The sequence below is a fragment of the Aotus nancymaae genome, unplaced genomic scaffold (genome assembly GCF_030222135.1).
Source record: "Aotus nancymaae isolate 86718 unplaced genomic scaffold, 86718_ANA_hifiasm-v0.15.2.pri h1tg000007l, whole genome shotgun sequence".
Taxonomy (NCBI): Eukaryota; Metazoa; Chordata; class Mammalia; order Primates; family Aotidae; genus Aotus; species Aotus nancymaae.
In genome coordinates, this window is record NW_026988418.1 from 18223789 (window position 1) to 18243643 (window position 19855).

General features: G+C 51.7%; 1 protein-coding gene across 1 annotated transcript in view; it reads left to right on the forward strand.

Annotated features, from left to right (window-relative positions):
- CIMAP2 (ciliary microtubule associated protein 2) overlaps positions 1 to 19855 on the forward strand; it is a 30667-nt gene that overhangs the window by 2745 nt on the left and 8067 nt on the right. The window contains 13 exon segments of the mRNA XM_064370521.1: positions 1383 to 1459; positions 2029 to 2150; positions 2347 to 2447; positions 3202 to 3277; positions 3706 to 3870; positions 4072 to 4194; positions 8015 to 8152; positions 8267 to 8410; positions 10374 to 10460; positions 10462 to 10536; positions 11481 to 11529; positions 11532 to 11605; positions 13673 to 13806. Coding sequence (XP_064226591.1) covers positions 1383 to 1459; positions 2029 to 2150; positions 2347 to 2447; positions 3202 to 3277; positions 3706 to 3870; positions 4072 to 4194; positions 8015 to 8152; positions 8267 to 8410; positions 10374 to 10460; positions 10462 to 10536; positions 11481 to 11529; positions 11532 to 11605; positions 13673 to 13806 — 1365 coding nt within the window.

A 19855-nucleotide genomic window follows, 5' to 3' on the forward strand; every position in this document is an offset into this window, starting at 1 on the left:
CCCATCACAGAGGCCCAAGGCCTGGCTGAGAAGCTTGACTTGACTCCACTGACATAACAGGTGGCTCTGGAGTCTGGATGGGTTAGACACTCTTGCAGCCAGGGAGCTCTCAAATGTCTTTATGAGTCCCAAATTCGTGGTTTGATCCTACAGCTCATGAGAAGTGCAGGGCAAGTTATCCTACCTGTCTGAGCCTTAGTTTCCTCCTGTGTACAATGAGCGTGCAATGGCCTATAAAAGAAAATGGGTGAGGTGCTATGACAAGGAAGCTGCTGTAATGGGAGACCTTGGACTTACCAGGGCAGTGGCCTTGCTGAGAGCTGACTCATTTGGGCTTTTCTGGCCTCCTTGGCAGCCAGGACTCCCAGCCCAGTGGACCTTGGCTTATAGCCTTTGGTCACTCCTCCATGAGTCCTGGAGCCAGGAGGCTCAGGCCAGAAGACAAGCAGCAATGTAGCTGCAGGCATGTCTGGGTCACCCTGAGAATACCCGAGCAGACCCAGGGCTGGCTGAAGTGCACGGACTGGAGCGTGTGTATGTCCACACCTCGCTGACACCTCGAAACAGCCCTCCTGGGAAGCTACAGTCATATGTCCATGTCACTTTACTTTCAGGGCAGGGACCACATCTGGGTCCCAGGCACTCTGCACGATGTCTGCCCAGAGTGGGTGCCAGAGGCGTCTAGGGCCTGGTTGAGTCCTGACTATCCCTGTCACAGAAGAGGAAATCCAAGTTGGCAAGCGTAACTTGCCCAGGGCCAGCAGCCAGGAAGTGGCAGAGCCGGATTTAAATGTCTCTTCAAGGATTTATGTGTTACTGGGTAGTTGGACTAGATGCATGTATTCATTCACTTGTCATTCAACAAATATTTCCTGAACATTTACTATGTGCTGGATGCTGCACCAGGAGGAAATGAGACAAGTCTCTGTCCTCAGGCCTCTGTAAGGTCCCTATCCAAGGGCTAGGAATGACCTTCAGTTGAGCTCCTGCTGTGTGCAAAGGGTATTACCTAAATCAGGTCATTTCATCCTCCCAGCAGCCTGGGAGATGGAGATGATTAGTTTCACTTTATAGAATGAAACTGATAATGCTGAGACTCAAAGAAAGAAGTGGCTTGCTCAAGGTCCCATGGCTGGGAAAGGCAGAGTCTGCTTAGATGACCCAGGCTGCCTGTTCCTGAGGCCTGACACCTCTGACCATCAGCTCAGTGGTGCAGTGCAGACGCTCTGCCAGCTGTGGCCATGTGCCCGTCAGGCCATGTGCCCAAGAGTCCAGCTCTCAGCTGTGCTGGGGAGCCACAGTTCTTATTTAATTACTGGCTTGGGATGTCAGAAGGGCATTGGGTGGGGCCTGGCAGAAGACCCACTGTGCCTCTGATCCAGCTTCACCATGGGCCAGAAGCAGGACCTCTGGTACAACTTACACCTTTCTGGCTTCAATGCTGTCACCATGGAATGGGGTATGGATCTCTGCCCCACCTTTGCCTAAGACCTTTGGGAAGATCACAGGTCATCATGGGAGAAATCAGACAACCTCAGACCATGGCTGTGGAGCACTGGTGGAGGGGGTAAGGAAGGAGGGAAGAGAGAGCTGACTACGTATGAATTGCAGATATATGTGGGGCACATACCCTCAATTCCTTTCTTTAATTGGAAACTCATCCATATGCTTCAATATTGAGTTTGGAATTCTCCTCCAGGAAGCCTTCCCTGACCTACCTACCCACAGGCTGGGTCAGTGGCTTCCCTCTCTCATAGACCTGACCACAGTATGTGGTCATTGCTTCCTCTATTACTTTCACGGCAGGGGCCACATCTGGGTCTCAGGCACTCTGCACGATGTCCGTCCAGAGTGGGTGCCAGAGGTGTCTAGGGCCCGGTTGAGTCCTGGCTATTCCTGCAGTCTTGCCCAGCCCTCCACCCTCTGGCTTTCCTCGCCCTGTCCCCCTTACTTCTACTCCCCTGACTCCCGGAGTAGAGAAGGAGCTGGATGTCCTTTGCCCAAGTCTGCCCTCTCTGTGGGCCTCAGTTTCCCATCAGCACAAGGTTAACATTAAGAGGTTCTTTCTGAGCCTAGGCAGTCTCCATGCAGGGCTCTGGGACAAAGCCAGAAATCGGAAACACTTCCTCAACAAACGACCCCACTCGATGGTATCCATGTTAAATACAAGAAGTGCCATTACATCTGCAGGGGCCAGGTAAGGACCCTGGAAATGTGCCTGGACAAATGAAAAATCAGCAGGCTACGTGCACACGCTGGTGCGGCGGGGGGGGGGGGGGGGGGCCGCGTGGGCGAGGGCGTGGCCCACAGCTCTGAGGCGCATCACAAGGCCTGGTTGCCGCGAAGGCCAGGACCCCGCAGGAGCTAGTAGCTAGTGGCTGGAACCGCGCCGGCGCCATGGCCACCAAGTGGTTCACTGGTGCACCCTTTGGGGTGCAGAGCCACAGGTGGGGTCTGTTTGCGTCCTGGGCTCACGCCTACTGTCCAAAGCAGCCGCTGCCCACCCCGAAGCCACCCTTGACCTCGGGAGAGAGGGTGTCCACTTACACAGGGCTGAGCCTGGCAGGGAGGGGAATAAGGGGAGGAGGGTCTGGCAGTGAGAAGGGGCTGGACTTACTCTTCTCCCCATACTTACTGCTCTTCCCTGCCCAGGGTTCTTTTACCATCTCGGTGAGTTCTTTAAAACCATTTCAAGAGCACCTACTCTGTGACAGGTTTAGAGAGGCCACATGGCCTGGTCCATAGTAGGCCACTCAGCTCAAACGTGGTGGGTGAGATTTCAGCCTAGGTGTCTGTCTCCCATTCATTCATATTCCACTCTGTCTCTCTCACCTACTAGGATCCAGGCACTATTCTAGGATCTGGGGCTACAGCAGTGAACACAACAAAACTTCTGTACTCATGGAGTTTGCTCTCTTCTGTGGGGGTGGGGGTGGATAATAAAGAAAAGTATGTATATTTGTAAAATGTTTGATATTGATAAGGGCTGTGGAAAAACATGAAGCTGGGGGGAGGAGCTGGTGGGCAGGGTGGGGTGGGCGTGGCCTGGAACATTTGAAGCCACTGCAACTCTGCTACTTTTCCTTCATGAGCTTGTTCCAAAGTCACCTCCATGGGCAACCAACTCCCCCATGCTCCAGGCCTGCCCAAGCCAGGGCCAGGGGCCAGGCACAGGCTCACTGGGCCACTGGCCCCCGCTAGGTTTGACATCTCTGCTGTTTATCCCAACCGGAAGAACCTCAGCACCTTCACTGAGGCCCCATACTCTGTGGAAGTGGTAAGTTTGCACACCCTTCCCGATTCCTCCCACAGCGTCTGGCCGCTGTCCCTCTGAGCTGCCTGCTGTGGTGGATGAGCTGAGCTGTGGAAGGAGCGTATCTTCTGCATTCTTCCAGCACAGAGCTGGGCCCGCTGGGGGCTTCCAGTGTGTTCGATAAGCAAGGGACTGCGCCACTCCCAGCTTGTGCACTGACTAGCTGTGGGGTCTTGAAGGAGCTGTTCTACCTCCCTGCAGTGTGAGGGGCAGTGATGGAGGATGTGATGATTGTACCTTGAGTGCCAAGCCTGGTGGTGTCAGCCATGGTGTTGAGGGTGGGAGTCACAGGGGAGATTGCCTCCGGGCCAGGGTGGTGGCTTGGTAAGGACCTGCTCTGTGGAGGACTGGGCAGGTGTGGCTGTCACAGCTCTGACCATGCTCTGAATCAGTCCCACATAGGCCCTGGGACCTACAGCTCCAAGGAGACCTGCTTCAGCAAGAAGAAGCTGATGAAGGAGGTGGACACAGGCTGGGCCGAGGCCCAGGAAGCCACGCGGCTGACCCAGCTACCCCACTTCCAGTACCAGGCCATCATGAAAGAGAAGCGGCTGCAGGTGAGGCCTCTAGGGCCAGTCCTCTCCCTCTCTGGTGCCAGGTCTTCCTGTCCGTTGCAGCTGCTCCGTGTGGCCGTCAGTGTCCTCCCAGGGCCAGATGGAGATTATCCTTTAAGGAACACCATCATGCCTTGGGCTTCTTCCTGTGTGGACTTTCCCAAGCTTAAGGCTCTTATCTTCTGCTCTTTTCTCTTGGCACAGGAGCAAAAGCTGGGGCCTGGCTCCTACAACCTCAAAGACTTCTTAGAACAGCTGCAGGAGAAACCATGTAGCACCCGGGGGCTGCTCAGCTCTGGGGAGTTTCGCTTCCAAGGACTCATTGGGGTAGGTGTTATCGTGTCTGGAGTCCCGAGCAGAGAGCCTGGCATACATGGGGTGCCCAACAAATTCGTTCACTTGTACATCCATCCAGCAAGCCAGGAATAAGGGTAAAGTACCTCCTAAGTGGCATACGCTGACCTAGGCATGGGGATCTAGCAGTGACGAAGACAAGGTCCCTGCTCTCATGAAGTAGTTGTCCTAGTGGGGGAAACAGTAGGACAAAGAAGGAAATAGAATACATATATAAGCAGGGCTGTGAGCACAAATGAGACAGGGAAGGGACAGACAGTGATGGTGGTGCAATTGATAGAGGGTAGTCAGGGCTCTGGGAGGAGGTGACATTTGAGCAGACCTGCAGGTCATGAGCAATGGAGACTTGCAGTGTCTGGTAGAGCGTTCTAGGCATTGGAGCAGCAGAGGCTAAGGCCCTGAGGTGGGAACATGCCTGTCTAATCAGACCTGCAGGCAGGAGGCCAGTGTGGCTGGAGGGCACTGGGTGAGGGTGAGAGGAGGCGAGCGACAGGGCAGAGGAGTGAAGGGCTGGGTCATGAGGACCCTGCAGCTGACGTGGAGCGTTGGTGTTATTCCAGGTGCTGCTGGGGGGCAGTGGAGGGCTTTGACAGGGGGACCTGACTTACCTTTTTAAAGGAATACCCTCTTGAGGGCCAGGGTTGGGAGGAGGCAATGGTGCTGAGAGGTGGGGGTGGCAGCACTGGGGGATGATGATCCCATCAGGAGGACACTGAGTGATGCTGAGGCTCAGTAAGGGCACGAGGGAGAAGGCAGGAGTCACCCCCTTCCAAGGGAGCCAGTGCTGCAGTTTTTAGCCTGGACCTCTCTGTGCTGGATGCTGTTATCCTTCTCCCAGCCCCTCACACAGGCCATGCCATTTCACAAGAGGTTTTGCTCCTGCTGTTCCCTCTGCTAGGAATGCCCTTCCTCCCTCAGTAGCCTCTTCTCCTAGGACACGCCTACTCATCCTGCAGCTCTCAGCTTCCAGAAGCCTTCCTTGGCCCTGCTAGGTGGCGTCTCCCTCCCTAGGCGTCTCCATTGTGGTTGTGTGTTTAGCGTCCCTCCCCACTGGACAGCAACCCCTGAGGGTGGACCACATCTGCTCGGTTCCTTCACTGAAGCATTCTGGGGTTCTAGCAGTGCCTGGCACACATAGGCATGCAGGAAGTATTTGTGGACTGAATAAGTGCATGCTTACTTACATCCTAAGTATCAGGTGCTCCAAAACATTCTCTTTAATTCTTTGCAACCACTCCAGATGAGGCCCTGGAGACTCAGAAAAGATAAGCAGCTTGCCCCAGCTGCTGAGATGCAGACATGGGAATATCCAGTCCCAGAGCCAGGGCCCTTCTCCTGCACCTCAAAACTGGGAAGGCTTCTATGAAGACTGGAAATTCCTCCTGACACGATCAGGGGATGAGCAGATGCATCTTCAGGTGCAGAAGCTGTAACTGTAACTCAGGGAGAGGAATGCCTGGAACATTTAAAAATGCCATTACCATCCAACCCAAAGTAATAATAGTGGACATGTAGCATAGCACTTACCATGTACTAATTAATTTCATGTTCATGACAGCCCTATGAAGTAGGCACTATCATTATGTCCATTCTACAGATGAGAAAAATGGAGTATAAAGTGGCTAAGTAACCTACCGCCCAAGGTCATGAAGCTACCGGCTGTCAGAAGCAGACTTTTCAATCCCAGGTGTCCAACATGTACCTGGCATTTCACCCACAGGCTTGGCTGCCACAGTTCTTGGACTTTGCTCCCTGAGTCTCAGTGGAGGCCAGGGCCTGGGCGTGGGAACTCAGGGGACAAGCTGACTGTCTTTCCTTCCTGCCTTTGCTCTTTTTGACTGGGGGACCTTCCCACCCTCCCTCATACCTGTCTTTGGGAATCCTTCTCATTCTTCAAAGTCCAGCCAGAAAAAAAAAAAAAAAAAAAGAACAACTTAAAAGTGATGATTCATTCATTCCCACACTCCCCCTCTCCAATTAATCATTCCTGTTTGAGTCCCCAAAGCTCTGACAACATAACGTTCTAGTTAAAACCATGGGTTTTCCCATCAGCCCAAGTGTGGTACTGAACGTCTGAACCTGAAGGTTTTAAGGAAGAACTGGGATTATCCTGACGAAGTGCCCAGCGCTGCGCTTGCCCCTGGGCTCCAGGAGCAGGGCCACTCTGACCCTTGGCATAACCCTCATCTTCAAAGTCTCCCAGGACCTGTGGTGACCACTGCTCACCCACCCAGTGCCTTCCACAGTGCCTGGCAAACAGTGGAGGCTCAGAAAGGTTATGGACTTTGGAGTTGAAACCCTTATGCTGTCCCTTTCTGGAGGTGGGACATGGGACACGCAGTTCGCCTCTCTGAGACTCAGTTTCCCCATCTGTTAGCTGTGGATGGTGCTGACTTGATCTCCCCCAGTCACTGCCAGGACCAAGATGCTGAGGCTTGTGAAGCACCTAACACACCATGCAGCTATCCTCGGAGGTTTTCTCCAGAACATACGTGGGAACCCTGGAAGGAGACTTGTAGTCCCATTCCTCTGGGAGCGAACAAATCGGATGCCTTTAGTGGTCTGACTCCCCATGCAGAGGTCCCTGCCCTCTCTGCCCCATCACGCTTCCCCAGGGTCAGGTGCCAGTCTCAGAGGTGGGTACAGCCGAGCCATCTACGGAGCAGCAGTGACCCCACGTGGCTGAAAGGTGCAGAGCAGCAGAAAGCGTCCTGCCAGGGGTCTACCCAAGGTGGACTTCTCTCCTCACTCTGCCTACAAAATCACGTTTCTGACCCCGGCAGCCCAGGTCCCAGATGGTCATTCCAATCAGTTCTTAACCTCTCCTCCTGCTCCCCAAGACCTTCAGCCACCCCACCCTGACTTATCACGTGTCGGTGTCACCATGTGCCAGGCACCTGTGAGCCTCCACTACTGCTCGCACCTTCACTTCCAAGTTCAGCCTCTCCTGCAGGGCCCCACTGGCCTGTCCATGCTGTCTCGCTGCTGCTTCCCTGTATCCCACGCTGGGACATGGTGGGCTCCTGCTACTCCTGAAGCACACGCCGTTCCGCCCAGCCCCCTTCCCTTGCTTGCAGACATTATTTTGCAGACACTCTTTAACTTCATCGTCATTACCTGGAAGAAAGTACTCCTATCCCGTGGTACCAGTATGGACCATGAGACTCAGAAGGCCCGCGGTCACTCAGCTAAGAGGCGGCAGAGCTGGGATCTGAACCCAGAACGGCAGTCCTTCCCTGAAACAGCACACTGAGAAAGCCCTCATGTCACGCAGGGCTGTGGTGCAGGGGTGTGAAGATTGGAATTGCCAGATCCACCAAAGCAGGCAACGGTCTCAGGTGGTAGGGCAGGAAGGCTTCATTTCCAGGAGAGATGATGTTTGAGCTGGCTTTGCAGGAACAGTGGAATTGTCCAAGGCAAAGAGGGCAGGAAGGGCATTTGGAGTAGTGGTTACAGCACGAGCCAACAAGGGAAGGTTGGGTGGAATGGCGTGTGCTTGGGGAGCAGCAAGGGTCCTACTGTGTTGGCCAGAGTGTGTGATGTGAGGAGGAAGCAGGGAGATATAACTTGGACAGGCCATTGGAGCCCAGGAAAGAGGCTGAGCTTGGAGGTGAAGGTGTGAGCAGTGGTGGAGGCTCACGGGCAACAATGTTGTGTTGGAGGGCAGGTAGCAAGCAGGCACCCTGAAAACCCCATTCCCTTCTTGGGGATGGCAATCCCAGGTGTCCCTCAGGAGCATGCTCAGCACAAGGAGTGGTTCTGACGGCCTCTATGCCCTCACCCCGCCCCACAGAACTGCTATCCGGGCCCTGGAAATTATGGGGAGAAGGGCAACCCATACACCAAGCTGGAGGAGAATGCCTGGAACCAGTCCCATTCCGAGGGCCTCACGTGCAGGATGAGCAACAAGCCGCATCCCCGGGCTCATCAGGTACCCCCTTGGCTGGCCAGGCCTAGCCTGCCTTCCTGTCCTGGAGGGGCACTCCCAGGTCAGAGGGGGAAGCTGAGCTGTCCTGCAGGCCTCATTGCTTCTGCTGTGCTCTAGGGCAGTGGTCTGGCACCCGACACCTACTCCATCAAAAGCGGCATTGATACATACGTGGCACGATCTGTTGGCACTCGTGGTCCCTATGACACTTTCTCTGGTGACCGGAGCAAGCTGCTGCCCTATGGACACTACTCCATGCAGGTGTGTACCTGGGGGGTGAAGAGTGTTTGCCCAGCAGGATGACAGGCCCCACTGTCAGCACTGTCAGTTTCCACTAGTCAGCACCAGGAACACCAGCCTGTGTGCCAGGCTCTGCACCGGGCTGTTTCCACACCCCCTTCCTTCACCCTCACAGCCAGGCGCATCCGGCTTCCTGTGCTAGGTAAGGAAAACAGGCTGGCCACACAACTGGAAGGAGCAGAGCTGGGATTCGAACCCAAGGACGTCTGTCTGACTTCACTGCCAGCTCTCTCTGCATTGGCATGACGTGCGCAGGAGGTGAAGATGGCCCACGGTGAGCTTGGCCATGAGGAACCTCGGTGACACAAGGCGGGGGCGCCCTCCTATTTTGAAGACAGCAGGCATTGCAGACCAAGCTGGCTGGGTTAGTGCCAGTGCTCTGTTAGCAAAGCAGAGAACAAGGAGGCCCAGGAGGGGAAGTTGAGGTAGAATTTTGTCTTGATGGACTCCTTTCCGCCCCCATCAAGTCCCTGTGATGTGATCTCATAGTGCGCTGCGCTTTGCTTGCTTTGTGCTCACAGCCGTTGGAATTAAGTTTTGTCTAATTGCCTGCTTGTCTTGTCTCCATTTTGCATGCTCGCAGTGGGTATGATCAGGCCAGGTAGTAGGCGAGGTGCAGGGGAAAGCAACCTTGTGGAACTTACATTCTGTGGGAAAAGAAACTCAGTTATCAATGAATTAAAAAAAAATTCTCGAGTGTGAGCAGGCGATGAGTGCCATGGCAGAGCTCAGGAGCGCTTAGTGGGGTGGTGGTTAATGTAGAAGGACTTTGGGGCTAGCTGGTAGGTAGCCACTGAGCTAAGGCCTCGACCTGGCTGCTCCCTGGAGCCTCCCAGACCTCCCCATGACCAGCTACAGCAGGGGTCAAGGGACCCTCCACAGGCACTATGGCCAGTGCCCATTCTGACTGGCCAGTGCCCAGGCCATGCCGTTTGCTTTTGTTTGTAAAACCTTTTTTTTTTTGAGACTGAGTTTTGCTCTTGTTGTCCAGGCTGGAGTACAGTGACATGATCTCGGCTCACCACAACCTCTACCTCCTGGGTTCAAGGGATTCTTCTGCCTCAGTCTCCTGAGTAGCTGGGATTACAGGCATGCGCCACCACACCCGGCTAATTTTGTATTTTTAGTAGAGATGGGGTTGATTTCTCCATGTTGGTCCGGCTGGTCTCGACCTCCTAACTTCAGGTGATCCACCAGCCTTGGCCTCCCAAAGTGCTGGGATTACAGGCATGAGCCACTGTACCCGGCCAAACTTTTTTTTTTTTTAGATCAGTTTCAGGTTCACAGCAAAATTGAGTGGAAAGTACAAGGAGTTCCCATATACCCACTGCCCTCCCCAAAACATGTACAGCCTCCCTGACCATCAACATCCCACAGCATCCTGGTTCGTTTGCTGCAGTTGAAGAACCTACAGTAGTAAGTCATTATCACCCCAACTCCGTGGCGTGCCTTAGGGTTCACTCAGGTGGTGTACCTCCTGTGGGTTTGGACAAATGTGTGACACGCAGCCACCGTTTTAGTATCATATAGAATAGTTTCACTGCCCTCCAAATCCTCTGTGCTCCTCCAGTTGTGCTGGTTTGAAATATTTAAGGTATCATTCCTGCTTAGAACAGTGCCAGACTCAATACATGTCCAACAAATGAAAGAAAGAAGAAATGGATGAAAAGGAGCCGGGCTGTAGGGTGTGGCAGGTGCTGGGTGCAAGAGTCTAACTCCGCCCCGGCCTGCTGGTTGGGGGAAGGCTGGCTGTTTCCACCAGCCCAGGTCAAGGGGCCCTTGAGACTGGCCTGGTCTCCGGGATGTCTGCACAGCAGGGTAGTAAGTGATGCCCCATTGCTTTTCTCTGGTTGCAGGGGACGGTTGAGAAAGAAGCTCTTGATTCTCTTGGCATAACAGATTCCTTTTTCTCTCTTTTTTTCAGAAAAAAAAGCCCAGGGAACTGATGAATTTCAAGAGTTTCGTAGAAGAACTTAACTCACGTCACAATAAGAAGCGTGGGGTTTTTTCCTAAACTTCCCCGCAACCCGAAAATCCCTATGGAGAGGATTTACTGGTCTAACCCTAGCCAGTGCCCCCACCTTCTGGTCAGTTCGCTGCTATGGCTGGCCTTCCCTTCTTGGAGGGCAGCTCTCCTTCCGGGGCTCGGTGTGGGGCAGGGTGGTTAATTTCATGGGGACTAGCTCAGTCTTGGGATCAGACTGACTTGGTTTCTAGTCCTGGTCTTGGACGTTGGGACACTTCAGATGAGACCCTGTTCAGGCCTCGGTTTACACCCCTGTCCTATGAAGATGGTGAAGTGGTAATGAGAATTAGTTGGGGCTGTGTACTCAGAGCTTGTAGCATGGTGTGTGGTGCCCAGGAAGGGCCTACCCAGTGCTGACCTTCCCCTTCCTCTGGCCTCAGAGTGCTGGAGGATGGGCGGAGGAAACTGGAGCACGGCAGAGTACAGCTCCCCACTGGAGGGCCTGCCCACCTGCTCCACCCAAGGGAGTGGTGCGCTCGGCCCTGGTGTCAAAGCAGCCCTCTGGGGGTCTGAGCAGGCCCCCCAAGCAGGGTTTGCCCCTGCGAGGCACTTTCCAACCCCCCGCCCCACCCCGCTGAGGTAGGGATTATCATTTGCATTTCACTAAAGGAAACTGAAGCCCAGATCTGGAAAGGGATTTGCCCAAATTCTCCCAACAAGGGTGAGAAGGGGCTGGGATTGGAACCTAGCTCATCTGGCTCCAAGTCTGGTGTGGCCTCCTTCCTCAGAAATGGGGTCTTCAGCTGTCTGGGCCCCACCAGACCATGAAGGTCCCTGGGCACCTGAAAAGAGGCATCAGGCTGTGGGGGGGGGGTGCTAGAGTGGGTGGCATGGGTCATGAGGGCCCCTTTGCTGGGAGGTAGCTGGGTGCCTCCCACCATCCTTGGCTCAAGACCCAGGGCTGCTGAATGGGCGGAGTCAGCTGCCAGGAGCCCTCACCTGCCCTGGGCCCAGGCTGACACTGCCACAGCCTTCGAGATTTCAGCCTTCTTTCCTTACTCATAGGCTACATCTGGCCCTGGTTTCTGGCTTCCACAAGAGAAGAAATGCAGACCTGCAACCAGCCCCCGTTCCTGTTCTCCTCCAAGAGGTCAGGTGCAAAGGCCTGCCAGATGATTTTGGGAAGCTGGGTGAGTGGGTCTGGGGTGGGGGATACGTGGGAATGCTCTTCTGCCTCTACAGCCAACACTAAAGCCTCTTTGTCCTCTGCAACCCATGCTTTGAGTGAGCCACATGCCTCCCCTTTCTTTTCCCCAAGGGGCCTGAGGTCCACTCCCACTCTTATTTTCCTAAGGCATTGGTTCTCAGACTTGAGCTGGTATCAGCATCACCTGCAGGGCTTGTTAAAACAGATGGCTGGGCCCCATGTCAGAGCTTCTGATACAGGAAGCCTGGGTTGGCACCTGGGAATTTGCATTTCCAACAAGTTCAGGTGATGCGGATGATGCTATTCCAGGGACCACACTTTGAGAGCCAATGAGCTAAGGAGCATCACACGGCAGCCATGCCATTCTCTTATTTTCCCAGAGACACGCTCCTTCCATTCGCTCTTCGTGTTTGTCTTGAGCCTCAGGGGCAGCTGCTGAAGCTGGTCCTTTTCCCATCTCTTGCCTAGCAAGGCCCCCTTCCGGCCCCTTCCCTTTCCCACTCTCTTCCTTCTCTCCAGAGGCATCCCCAAATGTGCAATGTAATCTTTAGTTAGTGTCTTGTAAACCAGCTAAATTCTGGGCCTTGGGCTTTGACCTCATTCTGTTTCTTATTCCACCCCCTCTTCAGTTTGTAAATGCACCTTTTATTGGAGTCTAATAATCATAAAGGTGTTGAATCCTAAGTGCACAGCTCCATGAATTGTCACATAACGGCCCGTAGCTACCCCCCAGAGAGTTTAACAGCTCTCATTTCCAGCACCCCAAGAGCCCCTGCAGTTCCCACCCCCACCTGCAATTAGATAGCCTGTTGTCCTGACTTCCAGTAGCACAGGTTAGTTTTGCCTGGTTTTGAACAGTTTTCCATTTTAAGGTCTCTCCTGGGTAGGCCTTGCTTGTAACTTACCTGCCTTCCCATCATGCTCCATCCCACTGCCCCATCCTGCACCCCGACACCTGAGCTTTTCCTCTGGGCAACATGCCAGCCACCTCACCTCCCTACATGGTGGCAAGGTCCTCAGCATGCCCAGACCCCAATGACCAATTCTTGTGAGGACCAGCTAGTTGTCTCCGAATCCTTCCTTTTTTCACCTCTAGCCTGCACCCCGCAGGGGAGTAGTCTTTATCTGAGAGCCCCCAAATGAAATATTTAGACTAGAGCCAAATGACCCTGCTGCTACCACAGGGCCAGCCACCGTGAAGTGGGAAGGACTGATGTGAGGTCCGGGTTCTGGTGGCTCAGCTGACCACGCCCCACAGGATGGAAGAGCCCCTCTGCTTGTACCCCCAAACCTGGCGCCTCCTGAAACAGGCTTCTTCCTTGTGGGAGGCAACTTCTATTTAGCACGGGACTAGCTTCTGGGTCCTAACATCTCCCCAGCCCAGCCTTGGGACTGCTTCTCCGCAGATGGCTGGGTTCTTGTCCTGCCTTAATTCTGCCCTTGCTATGTCACCTGGGGCAAGTTGCATCTCCTTTCCCAACCTCTCTGTTGCTGCCTCGAGGATCTGCGACCCAGATAGCCGGGTGGGATGCTGTATTCCCTTCCTAGGGCTGCCGCAAACTAGGTGGCTTAAAGCAACAGACATATATTCTCTGACAGTTCTGGAGGTGAGAAGTCTGAAATGAAGGTGCCTGCAGGTCCGTGCTCCCTCCAAAACCTGTTGAGAAGAATCCTTCCTTGCCTCTCATAGCTTCTCGTAGGTGGCCAGCAATCCTTGGTGTTCCCTGGCTTGTAGCCATCTCTCCAGTCTGTCTTTTTGCATGGCTGTCTTCCTGTGTGTCTCTTCTTATGAGGACACAGGTCACATTGGATGAAGGACCCACTTTACCGCAGTGTGGCTTCACCTCCACTAATGATGTCCTTAGCAACCTTATTTCACATTCTGAGGTACTGGGGTTACTCGGGGTTGGGACCTCAACATCTCCTTTTGGGGGACACAATTCAGTTCATAACAGATGGAGTAGGGCAGAGTCTGAGGGGAGGAGAGGGAGCCGAGACGCAGTCTCCAAGCCAGGCTTGCTCCTGTCCTGCCACCCTCTCCCTGTTGCAGAACCCCGTAGGTGTGGGCCGCTACCTCAACACCTGGCTGATGGAGACAAAGGACAGGTGGCAGCGATATCGGTCCTTATACCTGCCTGGATCCAAACGCTACCTCTCAGACCCAGCCCGGGACATGCTCATGCAGTGAGTGCACTGGAGCTGCAGGAGAAGAGGCGAAGGTGGTGGGGGGGTCTTACTCTGGGGTGGGCTGGTGGTTCCCCATGTTTGGTTCCCATGGGAACACAGCTTTGGCCCCTGAGGCCAGCCAAACGGCAGAGGCAGTGGAGGGATGTTTGCATTCAGATCCTGGCTCTGCCACTTCCGGGATGTGTGGGGTGGGGCATGTTGCTGAACTCTGCTGAGCCTCATTTCCTTCAGCTGTCAAAAGAGCAGATGGTGGAGGAGACCCAAATGAAATGATCTGTTGAAAACACTTGGTAAGGAAAAGGTACTCCATCAACCCTAAATCCACCGCCCACAGCCCACGTGATCGTCGGCCTTCAGTGGCTTCACCACGTGGAATCTCTTTCTTGGTGTTCACAATGGGGTTGGTAAAACTCATTTCAGGAGATTGTGAAGCCTGAGAAGGAAAAGGTACGTGAAATACTGTGGCAGACTATACAAATGTAAGTAAGCTTTGCCTGCAAATGTAAGCTGCTGCCATATTTTACTGACCTAAGAGGCCATCGATTGCAATGTCCACGAAGCCCTTGCCCTCCTTGGGCTCCTGGCTCAGAAGAATTATGCCTGGAGGCGCAGAGGACAGATAACAGGTGTGAAGGATTTTTTAATACACTCTCATTGACTGATTCATTTGAAAAACCTGCCTTGTGCTTGGTTCTGTGCTGAGCGCGTCTGAGCTGCTAATTGTTTTCAGGTGACCAGAAATAGTCTGCCATTCCCTCAATGAAAATTTCATTTCTGCATTCATATTTTTAAAGAGTAACTTTTTGTTTTCTGGATGTTCCTTTGATAACAATATGCTCTAGTTTCATGGAGACAGCACTTCCTCATCTTTTGAAGATATTAAGACAAATATCTTCAAAGGATTAAAGATTAATGTCTTCCTTTTGAAGACGTTAAGACTATTTGCTTGGCATTGTTCCCGCTTTTTTCCAAATCTCGTTTTTCTGCGTGTTCCTTTTGGCCTCAGTCTTCCACATCGGAGGTTTTTCCTCAAATGTCTGGCGATGCTTGGCTGTGCACCCCTGTCCAGCTGTAAACGCTTCTGAAGGCTCGGGGGCACTTGCTGACTACCACAGTGTGATCAAGCCGGGGGCTGTCACTGGGTGAACTGCCAACGTCACGACTGTCAGAGCTTTCCTCTTGGCCTTGGCCAGAGCGAGCTTCTCTGGGGGAGGTAAGCTTGGCTGTCCAAGCTCTAGAATCTAAGTGGAAGGGAAGAGGCTAGAGTTCTCAATATTTAGTAATTAAACTTCTACTTAATTCCCTGTTTTTTTGGTTTTTTTTGCTGTGGAGTTTCACTCTTGTTGCCCAGGCTGGAGTACAATGGCACGATCTTGGCTCACTGCAACCTCCGCCTCCCAGGTTCAAGTGATTCTCCTGCCTTAGCCTCCCAAGTAACTGGGATTACAGGCATGTACCACCACACCCGGCTAATTTTGTATTTTTAGTAGAGATGGGGTTTCTCCATGTTGGTCAGGCTGGTCTTGAACTCTCGACCTCAGGTGATCCGCCTGCCTCAGCCTCCCCAAGTGTTGGGATTACAGGTGTGAGCCACCACACCTGGCAAGGCTTCTAAGAGAGAGTCCACCATGTTGGCCAGGCTAGTCTCAAACTCCTGACCTCAGGTGATCCGCCTGCCTCTGCCACCCAAAGTGCTGGGATTACAGGCATGAACCACCACGCCCAGCTCAATTCCCTGTTTTAAATATGGTACTCATGATTTCAACTATGCCTGGTGCCATCCTGAACAGAAATCTGTCTCCAGAGAATAAATCTCCGGGCTAAATGAAGGGCACTCATCTGGCTGCAGTCAGTGGGGGAGAGAAACTGAAATACAGACTTTCAAACTGATATTCAAACTCTGTTTTCGGTTTCACCTTCATTCCCACTTCCAGAGGTACCTGGTGCTGCCAATTCCTTAGTCTTTTGGAGTTGGGGGATTCTTAGCTTTGCCCTCTACTGATTTGGGGGTTAGCTTTCTTGGGTCTATGAGGTTAGTTACCATTCTTCCATCTGCTTTTCAACTTCCAAAATATTTTTTCTTCTTGCTGCTTCTTCTATTCTTTTTGCCCTTGTGGGTATATGCCTTATCATTTTTATTCCTTTATTTTGTTTTAGTGAGGTTTCAGGAGGGAGAGAGGTTAATGTACCCATTCAATCCATGAAAAGTGTGGTGAAATTTCTGGGTTTTAAAAGGCAAAATAAAAATCTTGCAATCTGTAAGATTTTGATTTAGATTGCAACCTGCAATCTTAATCAAAGACAGGCATATTTCATACTTCTCTTCTGAAACATAAATGATAGAAAACACTGTTTATAGAATTCTCAAGGAAAATAATTGGGACAATGTAGAGTCCTCTAGGTAGCTAACCAATCATTCATGTGCCAGGCAAATGAGAGATGTGTAAGTGTTGGGATGTATACCAAATGCATGTTTTCTGAAAATATTACTGGAGGATATACTCCAGTCAAATGAAAAATGAATTAACATGGAGAGCTTAAGAAAGGGGAAGACATGGCTGGGTGCAGTGGCTCACTCCTGTAATCCCAGCACTTTGGAAGTCCTAGGGGGGTGGATCACCTGAGGTCAGAAATTCGAGACCAGTCTGGCCACCATGGTGAAACCCCCATCTCTACTAAAAATACAAAAACATTTGCTGGGCTTGGTGGTGCACGCCTGTAATCCCAGCTACTGGGGAGGATGAGGTAGGAGAATTGCTTGAACCCAGGAGGCAGGGGGTGCTGTGAGCTGAGATCGTGCCATTGCACTCCAGCCTAGGTAACGAGTGAAACTATGTCTCCAAATATATATATATATATCTGGCTATTATATATATGGGCTCCTGGCCATATATATGTAACCAACAATGAAAAAAAAAGAGTAGTAATATACAAGCACTAAGCAAAATAGAATTCAAGGCAAAAATGGTAAGTGGAACATAGTTGAGTATTTAATCATGATAATAAAATTCATGAAGAAATTATAGTAACCATGAACTTTTTTTTTTTTTTTTTTTGACGAAGGGTCAGCTGGAGTGCAGTGGCACAATCATGGCTCACTGCAGCCTTGACCTCCCAGGCTCAACCATCCTCCCACCTCAGACTTCTAAGTAGCTGGAACTTCAGACACATGCCACCACACCCAGCTCATTTTTGTATTTTTTTGTGGACAGGGTTTTACCATGTTGCCCAGGCTAGTCTCAAACTCCTGGGCTCAAGTGATCCACCCACGTTGGCCTTCCAAAGTGTTGGGATTACTGGCATGAGCCACCATGCCCAGCCTAACTATAAACTTTTACACGCCCAAAATAACAGTAACAAAATCCCATAGTAATAATGAGAATTCTTAATAGACCTGTCTGAAAATTTGACAGCAGGGCACTCCTGGCCTGTGGGAGGGGTGAGGCACCTCTTCATGGTGAAAGACTCTCCTGCCCAGTGGGATGGTTATCGTTCCAGGTGCCTGCCCACTGGCTGGGGAGTAGTGGCCCCCAGTCTTTGGGACAATCCCCAAACCCCCCTGCATGTTTTCATTGCCCTCAAGGCAGAAAATGCCACCCCCAACTTAGCTGATTCAATTCAGGATACATTTATTGAGTGACAAGAACGTGCAAGGAAGTCTGCTGAGATCTCCCTTGAAGGGGGCTGTGTGTAATGGTTGGATGGAGCAGAGGCCTGGGAGGCAGGAGAACAGACTTCTGTCCCTGTCCTATACAGATCGTTTCATCTTTTTCTGGCTTTGAGTATACATCTGTAATGGATACCTATGTTTAAGACTATGGCTGTTTTTCCAAATCGCTTCTAGTTGAGGATAGAGTGTATTGGACAGGGAGAGGGGAAGTACTGTGGGAGTTCAGAGGAGATAAGTATTACATTGAATTTGGAGCCTTCCAAGCAGGGAGGGCTGCTTGGAAGAAGTGGCATTTGATCTGATTCTCAAAAGCTGGATAAGAGGTGGGCTTGGAAAGGCAATAATGACTGTTAATCAAAGATCGACTGTGTGCCAGGCACTATATGCAGGTCCGTATAAACATCATCTCTCAGCTAGGTGCAGTGGCTTACGCCGGTAATCCCAGCACTTTGGGAGCCTGAGGCAGGCAGATCACCTGAGGTGAGGAGTTCAAGACCAGCCTGGCCAACATGGCAAAACCCTGTCTCTACTAAAAATACAAAAATTAGCCGGGCATGTTGGCAGGTGCCTGTAATCCCAGCTACTAGGGTGGCTGAGGCGGGATAATCACTTGAACCCAGGCAGCAAAGATTGCAGTGAGCTGAGATTGCACCACTGTACTCCAGCCTGGGTGACAGACAGAATGAGACTCCATCTCAATTAAAAAAAAAAAATCATCTCTCATGGATATCACAAAGCCCTGTGGAGTATGTAGTATTGCCTTTATTATCTAGACGAGGACACTGAGTAACTTTCCCAGGGCCACAGTGAATTACTGACTGTAGCAGTTAGCTATTGCTACATAACAAACCACCCAAAAACTCAGTGGCTTAAAGAATAGCCATTTGTTATTGTTCATGAGTCTGTGGGTTGGCTGGAGGCTGGCTGGTCTGGGATGGTCTTGGATGGAACAACTAGACTCTCTTCCACATGGACTCCGGCCTTCAGCAGGGTAGCCCAGGCTTGCCCCCATGGAGGAGGCTGGAGTTTGAGAGAGGAAGTGTGCAAAGCCTTTTGCAGCCCAGGCTCAGAATGCCACACCATTATTTCTACCACATTCTGTTGGCCAAAGCAAGTTCCACGGCCAGCCCAGATTCAAGGGGAGGGGAAGTGGACTCTGCCTCGTGATGGGAGAGGCTGCAAAGTTACATAGGAAAGGGCTCCAGTGCAAGTAGCTGTGGAGGCCTGGGCCATTTTTGCTCTCTGTCTAGTACAGTCTCAGAATAGGATTGGATCTCTGGTCCAGCTGGCTCCAAGATGTGTTCTTTCCTCAAGGGTTTTCTTCTTCCAGGGAGGAGAAAAAAAATAGGACAGAAGGAAGAGTGTGAGCGAAGGAAAGGAAGCAAAAAGTTCAGGACATATCTGGGAAATACTGAATGGCCCATTTTGAATGATGTGTGGGGGTGTAAAGGGGAATAGTGGAGAATAAGGCAGGAGAGGTGGTTCGGTCAGTCCTTAGCGGCCTGGAATGCATAGCTAAGCTGCTTGGACTTTATCCTGAATGTGAGAAGCCACAGGATTCTTTAAAAGTTCAATTTATTTATGTATATATTTTTTCGAGATGGAGTTTTTTGTTTTTTGTTTTTTCTCTGTTGCCCAGGCTGGAGTGCAATGGCACGATCTAGGTTCACTGCAACCTCTGCCTCCTGGGTTCAAGTGATTCTCCTGCCTCAGCCTCCCTAGTAGCTGGGATTACAGGCATGCATCACCACACCCAGCTAATTTCTATTTTTTTAGTAGAGATGAGTTTTCACCGTGTTGGCCAGGCTGGTCTCAAACTCTTGACCTCAGGTGATCCACCCTCCTCAGTCTCTCAAAGTGCTAGGATTACAGGCATGAGCCACTGCGCCCGGCCTAAAGTTGAATTTATTATAGTATAACTCACATGCAGTAAAATTCATTCTCTTTAGGTATACGATTCTATGAGGTTTTGTTGTTGTTTTTTGAGATAGGGTGAACACTCTTATCACCCAAGCTAGATCGCAGTGGTGTGAACACGGCTCATGGCAGCCTCCGCCTTCTGGGCTCAAGCAATCCTCCCACCTCAGCCTCCCAAGTACTGAGACTACAGGTGTGCACCACCACGCCCATCTAATTTTTAAATTTTTTGTAGAGAATTGCTTCTGCCATTCTGCCCAGGCTGGTCTTGAGCACCTGGGCTCAAGCAATCCACCTGCCTCAGCCACCCAGAGTGCTGGAATTACAGGCGTGAGCCACCATGCCCAGCCCAATTCTATGACAAATGCATGTAGTTGTCATGCATATCACCACAGGCAAGATCTAGAATATTCTTATCCCACTTGTGCTATCTGTAGTCAGTCCACTCCTCCCACTGCC